This window comes from Malaclemys terrapin, chromosome 11 (assembly GCF_027887155.1).
Source record: "Malaclemys terrapin pileata isolate rMalTer1 chromosome 11, rMalTer1.hap1, whole genome shotgun sequence".
In the NCBI taxonomy this organism is placed as follows: domain Eukaryota; kingdom Metazoa; phylum Chordata; order Testudines; family Emydidae; genus Malaclemys; species Malaclemys terrapin.
The window spans coordinates 21,829,092-21,840,010 of NC_071515.1; the positions used below are offsets into that span (position 1 = coordinate 21,829,092).

At 41.8% G+C, this 10,919-nt stretch overlaps 1 protein-coding gene across 1 annotated transcript in view; it reads left to right on the forward strand.

Annotated features, from left to right (window-relative positions):
* Positions 1 to 8,752, forward strand: part of MPP4 (MAGUK p55 scaffold protein 4) — a 34,231-nt gene extending 25,479 nt beyond the window's left edge. The window contains 2 exon segments of the mRNA XM_054043272.1: positions 2,132 to 2,266; positions 8,310 to 8,752. Coding sequence (XP_053899247.1) covers positions 2,132 to 2,266; positions 8,310 to 8,501 — 327 coding nt within the window. The 3' untranslated portion in view covers positions 8,502 to 8,752.
* The last annotated feature ends 2,167 nt before the right edge of the window (positions 8,753 to 10,919 follow it).

Below are 10,919 nucleotides of genomic sequence, written 5' to 3' on the forward strand. Positions count from 1 at the left end.
TTATTAGTGAAGCTTCTATGCAGTAACAAGATGCCTGTGTATTAGTGGGACTCATTAGTGTAATTACTAGATTCAGGTTGAAAATCACCAGGAGGCAGGTTTCTGCAGCATGCTCACTACACACAATATGGTTGCTGCTTGGAGAGAAGGTTCAATTAGAAAACTTACTATAAAATTGGATAAGGATTCATTAATAAGATTGTGTACATTGTAAACAACAAAGTGAGGTGGAGCATATACATGCACACATGCTATCATTTCCGATGTGCTTATCACCGTGGTTTAGAAGTCTAGTCTGGTTATTGTGTCACATACTTTCAATTGAAAATTTTCCATGAAAAATGGACACTGACCCATATTGCCTTATACTGTTTTGTACGAGACAATACATCCTGAACGAATGCTACTAGCAACTGAAAACTGTTTTCGTTCATAGCTTGGAAACTTAATCCAGTAGGAGAGACAGGAACATTTAAGAAAGAATGATTCATCTGAGAGAGTCCAAAGCGTCCCCACCTTAAATTTACATTGTTGTCTATATTAGACGTAAAAGTAGTACCATATGTATGAGGCACTGCAATGTCACTGATGAAACCCCTTCCCCAAATCTCTCTAAATGGTTAGAGGGAGAACCCCTTTTTTCTCTTCCTTCTTACTGATCGATGAAAACCAGGGTGGAGAGAACAAAAGAATTTTTCAGAAGCTGCCTGTGTGACTTGATTTTCTTTTATGAGGAAGAATGGTCACTATATCTCCTCAGCGAGGTGGTTGGTTAGAGAAGTTTAGGTTGTATCACCGTAAAGGTCTAAAAACATTGTTCCTTAGATAGAGCTACTGTACTTAAATGATTGTCACAATCAGTGCCTCAAACATTAAGATAATTTCCACATATGTGCCTCTTTTGGGCACTGCAAAAAATATTGCTTCTAAGTCCAGAAAAGAACAAGATTTCTCTCAGCTACCTTTACTATTCTTGATCCATTTCTAGACCACTCAGCCAAATGAAAGTCAGCATGCTGCTAGTTCACATAGGCTTTTTTCTTTCCAATCCCTGGCCCTGGGCTTGCTGGTAGGGAGGGATAAGGCTATTAAAGGTCTGAGTTAGTAGTTGTCAGAAGGTGCTGAAGGCTTTAAGTCCTGCAAAGAACCCTTCTAAGATTTTTTTTCTAAATTACTCCCTTATTTGCTGGTATTAATTCTTCTAATTTTATAGGATTTCCATACCTGGGTATCTCTGGGAACCTAACAAAATATCATTTAAAAACATAACTGGAAGAAAGGCTCCATGGCCCAATAAATTCCAGAGGGAAACTTCCTTTAGATACATGGACCTAGAATTGTCCAAGCTTTGTCTTGGTGTAGTGGCTTGTGCTGGTTGAAGAAATGAGATAAGTTACACAGCCTCAGGTATGAAGGAGTGTGCTACTCAAAACCAGAACAAAACGACCTACCGTGAAGGCCGCTATGCTGCACTTTGATGTTCCCTGTGCTTCTGCTGCCTTTCGAGTTTTTCTTCTTGTCCATTTCTTCGCCTGAATTCAGTTCTCAATGAAAAAAGGAAATTTGATTTTGCCGCTGTGGCAGAACATGTTGCTGCTATTTACTTTGTACTCATTAGTTTTTTAACTCCCCCTGCTTTTCACAACAGGTTACAAACACTACTCACTCAGTGATCTGTTGACATCAACAATTGCATCAATGCATGGAGAGAACTAAACAAAAGGCAGACCGTACCTTGCAAAACACGGAGTAGGAGAATCAATCTTTTCCAAAGGCAGGCCCAAAACCAAGACAGTTTTGAGCCTCTAAAAAGGAATTACAATTGAAGATTTAAAACTCCCATAAAAAGTAGCAGGTGTAACCTTTTAATGGCCATGTTAGGATTTTTATATTCATTGTAGTTAAAATAATTTCCCATCTAATAAGGTTACCGAACGGAATTAATTAGTGTGGTGCAGTCGCTGACCAGTGTCTGGGTTGAGGATTTAGTGCAGTTATTAAATAACCAATGTTTTTAATACTGCAAGGTCTGGAAATGATGGTACACAACAATTTGTTTAATAGAAATAAAATATGGGATGGATACGACTTATACATTTTAATTTAACCACTATCTGACCTTGACTTGCAGGGTATCCAAATGGCTCGGACCCACGAACTAAAACCCTATATTATATTCATCAAGCCACCCAGTATGAGCTGCATGAGACAGTCTCGGAAAAACGTCAGGATCATTACAGACTATTATGTGAACATGAAATTCAAGGTGAGTTTTAGAGAATGAAGGAGGTGCAACAGTGATTGTTCAGTCAGAACCTGCCACATTCCTATATTGTATTAATGTTTTAAAGGACCCTTGTGTCTTTGGTCTGAAATAAATCAGATCTGAGGACATTCAGTACATGTTGCAAAGCCTGTCTCTCTTTTCCTGGTGTTTTGGAGTGGAAGTGGAGTACAGAGGGCTGGAGGTTGGGATATGTGGCTAGTGGGATTCTTCGGAGGAAGTCTGCTTTCTGTATTTATATTTGCGTTATTTGGTTTGTTTTTGTAGTATATAGCCAAGGTGCCTAGATCTGTGGGTAGGCACTTCCATGTTTAAATTGAAATATGTGGAACCCTTTTCCCTCAGTGCTGTCATAGTCCCTTTTCCTATAGACATCAGCTATTAATACTTCAAACAAAAGCACAGTGGTGGTGGTCTGCATGTGATGCATTCCTACCTATATTACAGTAAAATTATAGATGCCTTACTATGTCTAGACACTTAAGAAAAATTAACCGAGATTAAAAAATAGAATGTCACACTTGTTTCTATAACTTTTAATCTTCAGTTTGACCTTTATAGATTCATAGATTCATAGATTATAGGACTGGAAGGGACCTCGAGAGGTCATCGAGTCCAGTCCCCTGCCCGCATGGCAGGACCAAATACTGTCTAGACCATCCCTGATAGACATTTATCTAACCTACTCTTAAATATCTCCAGAGACGGAGATTCCACAACCTCCCTAGGCAATTTGTTCCAGTGATTAACCACCCTGACAGTTAGGAACTTTTTCCTAATGTCCAACCTAGACCTCCCTTGCTGCAGTTTAAACCCATTGTTTCTGGTTCTATCCTTAGAGGCTAAGGTGAACAAGTTCTCTCCCTCCTCCTTATGACACCCTTTTAGATACCTGAAAACTGCTATCCTGTCCCCTCTCAGTCTTCTCTTTTCCAAACTAAACAAACCCAATTCTTTCAGCCTTCCTTCATAGGTCATGTTCTCAAGACCTTTAATCATTCTTGTTGCTCTTCTCTGGACCCTTTCCAATTTCTCCACATCTTTTTTAAAATGCGGCGCCCAGAACTGGACACAATACTCCAGCTGAGGCCTAACCAGCGCAGAGTAGAGCGGAAGAATGACTTCTCGTGTCTTGCTCGCAACACACCTGTTAATACATCCCAGAATCATGTTTGCTTTTTTTGCAACAGCATCACACTGTTGACTCATATTTAGCTTGTGGTCCACTATAACCCCTAGATCCCTTTCTGCCGTACTCCTTCCTAGACAGTCTTTTCCCATTCAGTATGTGTGAAATTGATTTTTCCTTCCTAAGTGGAGCACTTTGCATTTGTCTTTGTTAAACTTCATCCTGTTTACCTCAGCCCATTTCTCCAATTTGTCCAGATCATTTTGAATTATGACCCTGTCCTCCAAAGTAGTTGCAATCCCTCCCAGTTTGGTATCATCCGCAAACTTAATAAGCGTACTTTCTATGCCAATATCTAAGTCGTTGATGAAGATATTGAACAGAGCCGGTCCCAAAACAGACCCCTGCGGTACCCCACTCGTTACGCCTTTCCAGCAGGATTGGGAACCATTAATAACAACTCTCTGAGTACGGTTATCCAGCCAGTTATGCACCCATCTTATAGTAGCCCCATCTAAATTGTATTTGCCTAGTTTATCGATAAGAATATCATGCGAGACCATATCAAATGCCTTACTAAAGTCTAGGTATACCACATCCACCGCTTCACCCTTATCCACAAGGCTCGTTATCCTATCAAAGAAAGCTATCAGATTGGTTTGACATGATTTGTTCTTCACAAATCCATGCTGGCTGTTCCCTATCACCTTACCACCTTCCAAGTGTTTGCAGATGATTTCCTTAATTACTTGCTCCATTATCTTCCCTGGCACAGAAGTTAAACTAACTGGTCTGTAATTTCCTGGGTTGTTTTTATTTCCCTTTTTATAGATGGGCACTATATTTGCCCTTTTCCAGTCTTCTGGAATCTCTCCCGTCTCCCATGACTTTCCAAAGATAATAGCTAGAGGCTCAGATACCTCCTCTATTAGCTCCTTGAGTATTCTAGGATGCATTTCATCAGGCCCGGGTGACTTGCAGGCTTTTCTAAGTGATTTTTAACTTGTTCTTTTTTTATTTTATCCGCTAAACCTACCCCCTTCCCATTAGTATTCACTATGTTAGGCATTCCTTCAGACTTCTCGGTGAAGACCGAAACAAAGAAGTCATTAAGCATCTCTGCCATTTCCAAGTTTCCTGTTACTGTTTCTCCCTCTTCACTAAGCAGTGGGCCTACCCTGTCTTTGGTCTTCCTCTTGCTTCTAATGTATTGATAAAAAGTCTTCTTGTTTCCTTTTATTCCCGTAGCTAGTTTGAGCTCATTTTGTGCCTTTGCCTTTCTAATCTTGCCCCTGCATTCCTGTGTTGTTTGCCTATATTCATCCTTTGTAATCTGTCCTAGTTTCCATTTTTTATGACTCCTTTTTATTTTTTAGATCGTGCAAGATCTCGTGGTTAAGCCAAGGTGGTCTTTTGCCACATTTTCTATCTTTCCTAACCAGCGGAATAGCTTGCTTTTGGGCCCTTAATAGTGTCCCTTTGAAAAACTGCCAACTCTCCTCAGTTGTTTTTCCCCTCAGTCTTGATTCCCATGGGACCTTACCTATCAGCTCTCTGAGCTTCCCAAAATCTGCCTTCCTGAAATCCATTGTCTCTATTTTGCTGTTCTCCCTTCTACCCTTCCTTAGAATTGCAAACTCTATGATTTCATGATCACTTTCACCCAGGCTGCCTTCTACTTTCACATTCTCAACGAGTTCCTCCCTATTTGTTAAAATCAAGTCTAGAACAGCTTCCCCCCAGTAGCTTTTTCAACCTTCTGAAATAAAAAGTTGTCTCCAATGCAGTCCAAGAATTTGTTGGATAGTCTGTGCCCCGCTGTGTTATTTTCCCAACATATATCCGGATAGTTGAAGTCCCCCATCACCACCAAATCTTGGGCTTTGGATGATTTTGTTAGTTGCTTGAAAAAAGCCTCATCCACCTCTTCCACCTGGTTAGGTGGCCTGTAGTAGACTCCTAGCATGACATCTCCCTTGTTTTTTGCCCCTTTTAGCCTAACCCAGAGACTCTCAACACTTCCGTCTCCTATGTCCATCTCTACCTCAGTCCAAGTGTGTACATTTTTAATATATAAGGCAACACCTCCTCCCTTTTTCCCCTGTCTATCCTTCCTGAGCAAGCTGTACGCATCCACACCAACATTCCAATCATGTGTATTATCCCACCAAGTTTCAGTGATGCCAACAATGTCATAGTTGTATTTATTTATTAGCACTTCCAGTTCTTCCTGCTTATTCCCCATACTTCTCGCATTTGTATATAGGCATCTAAGATACTGGTTTGATCTTTCCTCCCAGTTTTGTCCTGACTCTCCTTTCTCTCTGCCAATATAGCCCACACTCCCTCTCGTTTCCGACCCATCTCCCCGGTCTCCATGTTCCCCACTTACCTGTGGGCTTTGCTCACCTGTTCCCATCGAACCTAGTTTAAAGCCCTCCTCACTAGGTTAGCCAGTCTGTGCCCGAATAGGGTCTTTCCTCTCCTCGAAAGGTGAACGCCATCTCTGCCTAGCAGTCCTTCCTCGAATAGCATCCCGTGGTGTAGGAAGCCAAAGCCCTCCTGGCGACACCATCTTCGCAGCCAGGCATTCACCTCCATGATGCATCTGTCTCTGCCCGGGCCCCTACCTTTGACAGGAAGAATTGAAGAGAATACCACCTGCGCTTCAAACTCCTTCACCCGTACTCCCAGAGCCCTGTAGTCACTCTTGATCCGCTCAGTGTCACACCGCGCAGTATCATTTGTGCCCACATGGATGAGTAGCATGGGGTAGTAGTCAGAGGGCTGGATAATCCTCGACAATGCCTCCGTAACGTCTTGGATACGGGCCCCCGGCAGGCAGCATACCTCCCGAGATGAAATGTCAGGGCGACAGATGGGCGCCTCCGTCCCCCTCAGCAGAGAGTCTCCGACCACCACTACCCTACGTTTCCTATTCGCAGTGGTGGCAGCAGACTCTCCAGCCTTAGGGGTACGAGGCTTCTCCTCCTTTACTGTAGGGAGTGATTCCTTCTTTCCTGTATCAAGAAGAGCATAATGGTTACCTATAACCACGGCCGGAGGGTTCGGAGCAAGGGTGGAGCACTGCCTTCTGCCAGAAGTAACCAGCTGCCAGTGTCCACCCTGAGCCATCTCCTCCTCCACCAGTGGTGTATCAGTAGTCCTGTGTACTGGGACAGCTACCTCAGCTGTCTCCACATGGACACTGTCGAGGAATTGCTCGTGGATTCGGATGCTCCTCAACCTAGCCACCTCCTCCTGTAGCTCTCCCACCGGCTGCCTGAGAGATTCCACCAGCAGGCACCTCTCACATTGGATGGTCCCCGCAGCCTGGATATCAGTAAGTGGAAATTGCAAGTTACAGTCTTTGCAAAACCACACCAGGATCTGGGTAGAGGCATCCATGCTCAGGTGCTCTGTCTGGCTACAGGCGCAGGTGGAGGAGACAGTAGCAGTGCTGGCACAGGTGTTGCGGGTCTTCCTAACCATCGTAAGCCTCCCTCTGTCAAACTCCCGTCTGCAGCCCCCTGTCAGCTGAAAGGGTTGTTTAAGCAAAAAGTTATGAATGTAGTTGCTTTATAGGTATTAAGGGGAATCAAGAGAAAACAGATGGAACTGGCAAGGGACCCTCGCCCCCTTCCAAACTCCCTTGCGAAACTCCCTGTTAGCAGCCCCTGTTCGCAATTATCTAGCACAGTATGTTTTAAAAGTTGTCCTTCATTTTGTCTGTGGGGGGTGATCATAATTACATAGCTAAAAACATGGGATTTGGGGAAATATTGCTGACAAACTGAAATACAGATTAGGAACATAGGTGTGGCAAAACTGATCAGACCTCTGGTCTATCACATCTGGATTCTGCCTGTAGCATTAGCCAGTACAGTGATACTTCAGAGGCAGATAACAGCATCCTCACAGCATCTAGGCAACTGTGCAATGCAGCACATGGGGGATAAAAGAAGACTTCTTGTGAACCATAAAAGCAATCAGTCGTGCTCCAAAGATTTAGAATTGATTATTGTTGTCATGGCATGCCTATCTTAGAGTTGTTATGGGTTATAAATCAGAATAATTTCCACTTGTGTTAATAATTACAGACAGGGACAATCATCAGCTGATGTAAATTGTCACAGCTCCATTGAAGTCACTAGAACTATCCCAATTTACACTAGCTGAGGATCTGGCCTATGGTGTGGCTTTCCAACTGGTCCCTACCCTGAAAAGACATGCAAAATAACTGATCCTGGAAGTTCTGTGGAATTTGCAATGACTTCAGTCAGCGCTTCTGCTTCCAGCTGGTTTGCAGAATTGAGTTCCACTGAAAATTACATGCAAGAACTCTCTCTTATTCTCAAACGAATATCATGTGATCATATTTTAATACAGGGGAGCTTATTCCAAGAAGCATGAGGTTTATAATGGGACACGCATGCAAATAGTTTGGCGTTGACATACAGTAACTGAGTTTTCTGAAGGGATGCCTGCACCACTTTCAGTGGGAACCAGGGCAGACTAGAAGGTCTTTATTATAATAATATTACTTTGTATTTCTATGCCAACTTTTATCTGAGGATCTCAGTGTTTTACAAACATCCGTGAATTAACCCTCACGATCTCTCTGTGAGGTAAGGAAGTAGTAGTATCCTTATTTTATAAATTGGGAAACTTAAGCATAGACAGGCTCAGTGTCTTGCCCAAGGTCACATACTGAGTGAATGGCAGAGCTGGGAAGAGAAATCAAATCTCCTGACTGCCAGTTCTGTCTTCTAGCCAACCAACCTCCAGTTCCTCTTTGGAAGGATAGAAAGTGAAAACTTGGATAAACCTATTTCCCATCCAAAAGTGTCCCACATGAAACTATAATGTTTTATAGGCCTGTACTGTCTCTTACAGGAGGAAGACTTGCAGGAGATGGAGGATTGTGCTAAGAAAATGGAAGCTCAGTTTGGTCAGTTCTTTGATCAAGTGATTGTAAATGACAACTTACAAGAGGCCTGTGTGCAGCTGCTGTCTGCAGTCCATCAGGCACAAGATGAGCCCCAGTGGGTCCCTGCTACATGGATATGTTCAGACACTCAGCCATAATTCTGAGAAGCAGGCAGCTTCCCAAAGATGATACCTTATGTTTTACCTCAAGAATAATCTTGTCAGAATTGTAAGAATATATCTTTGTGTGGAGAGATTTTGCAGGGGGATTAGGAAAAAAACTAAGTAAGATAATCATACTGTCTTCATTGTAGTTCTTACAGCAACATGTGATGCTTAACATCAATTTTGTACCAAAAAAGTGCTGTAGTCTCTCAGAATTACAAAAATAAAAGATCTGTTTTCTTGCATGTACTTGTGTGGTCTAATCATACCTGGGTTAAAGAAAAAGTGCTTCCCATACCTCCTTTTTGTTAGAGGCTTCTTGATTTTTATGATGCTTGTGTATTCCCAAAGAAAAACTATGGGGGATTATCTCAAGATGTAACAAGTCTGGAATACGCTTAGTAGGTTGGCTTGATGCTGCAGGGGAGAGTGCTTTATAAATGTAGTATTCTGCTGCTTGCTTCTGTCTCAAACAAGTTTCTTAGCTGATGTTTCTTTTTAAATTAGAGATACAGGTTTAATGCTATTCACAACACAAATTACTCGAGAACTCACATTCACGTGTATAATAAAATTGACTTTATTTTAATTTTTTTTACAGCTATCGGATGCTGACATATCAGCTTTGTAAAGACACATGACTAAATGTAATGATGATCTAGTCCATAGCAGGTTAACCCAGGCAATTTACAAGAGCAGGTTTACCAGTCTAGAAGCAGGAGCAGGTTAAGGGCCTGATACTGCAAATGCTTATTCACATGACCAGTCTAATTGAAGTCAAATCAGTGAAGTTACTCATGTGCCTAAGTGTAAGAGAGCATCCTTGGGTTCTGAGTCCTTTGGTTACAAGGGTTCCCAAACACAGCCGTAAATAAGAATGGGAGATGATGTGCACGATTGATGGCAGCACCTTGGTTCTGGCCCAGGATTTAGAAATGAGATGCATCATCACAGGAAGGAAAGCTGCTGGTAACTCTAACTCCTGACTCCCTTTGGTGCATCTTGGCTTATACTAGTAATCTACTGTTGTCCAGTAGAAGCAAATGTGTATTTATGATGCCTGATAATGACAGGTAGGGGTGTGGGTGTATAAAATATACTAAAGAATAATGGTATCGTTAGAATTGCAAGGTCAGTTGGATAAACTGGTAAAACTTCCTTTTCCTTTGTCATTTTTAATTCATTTAAACTAGAACAATTAGAGGGTTAAAGCATTTAGCAAAAAAGTTTTATTTCCAAAGCTAGGGGAAGCAAGAGTGCAGAGCTCAGTGTCCAATGCCTTATGCACCTGAGTTTTTTTTACTGTAGGTGTTGCACCAGTCATTCACCATTACAGGAAATAGCCTTAACTTTTGCTTTACTTATGTGTGAGGGTTTCTTAAGTCTAATAGAAAAGATTCTGGGTTTTCCCTTAGTACAACTCTTACACCTACTGACTGCTCCAGCTAAAAATTACAATACACATTAAACCCAGGTAATACACTTTCAGTTGAATGCACTTTTAGAGATTGGTATCTTATACTAGCATGTGCCAATAAATCACTACTCTGGGTGAGTGTGTAAAGTACACATCAAGACAATGTAAAGGAATAGAACTGGAAGGAACCTTTTCAGCCGTACTACCACCAAACTGACAAGAACCTTGTGATGGTTTCTCTCTTTCTCTAAAGCACTAAGCAGTGTTCATGTGTAGGTGTGTTTCCTCACAATCTGTTCCTTTGATCCAGGGCATCTTGGGCAGTGGTGTATGTGGTCTTCCTGTCTTTTCTACATTTGTTTTCCTTTAAGAGCTTTTAAAATGCAATCTTTGCTCTCTCATAATTGCCAGTCCAGGCTGTTTAAATAAATAATAATAAAAAAAACCCTGAACATTAAGTGGTGATATTAAAAGCATATTTTAATGAAATAGTAGAGTTGGAAAATAGTTGTTGGATTTGACAAGCCACACAGCTTTTTCACACCATCCTGGTCGCTGCTGTACTTTGCCCTTTGAGAGTATATGTGATTCAGTCATTGATCTGAGAGTCTAGTTTAGATACTGGGAGTTCTGTTTAGATTTTTCTTAGAATTGTGCAAATCTATATTTTTTGTTTTTCTTAGTCTGGATTCCTCTTGCTGGTTCCATTTTTTTTCTGTAATATTTATTTCTGTACTTACATTATTTCCTCCCTATAAGACCCTGAGTGCGTAACCCCCCATTTTCCCTTCTGCTTCTTCCTGTCCAGGACTGTAGAGGAATCTTGAATTGGAGCTAACTCGATTGGCTCCCATTTTGGAGCAAAGGCTCCAAGTAGGGCCATGCAAAGTTCTATTTCAGGGCCCTGCAGTTCAGCATTGTGTTCTGCTTGAGGGTTCTCTTCTCCACGCCCCGTTTGTCCAGTTTCTTGAAATGTTTTCTTTATCCACTTCAAA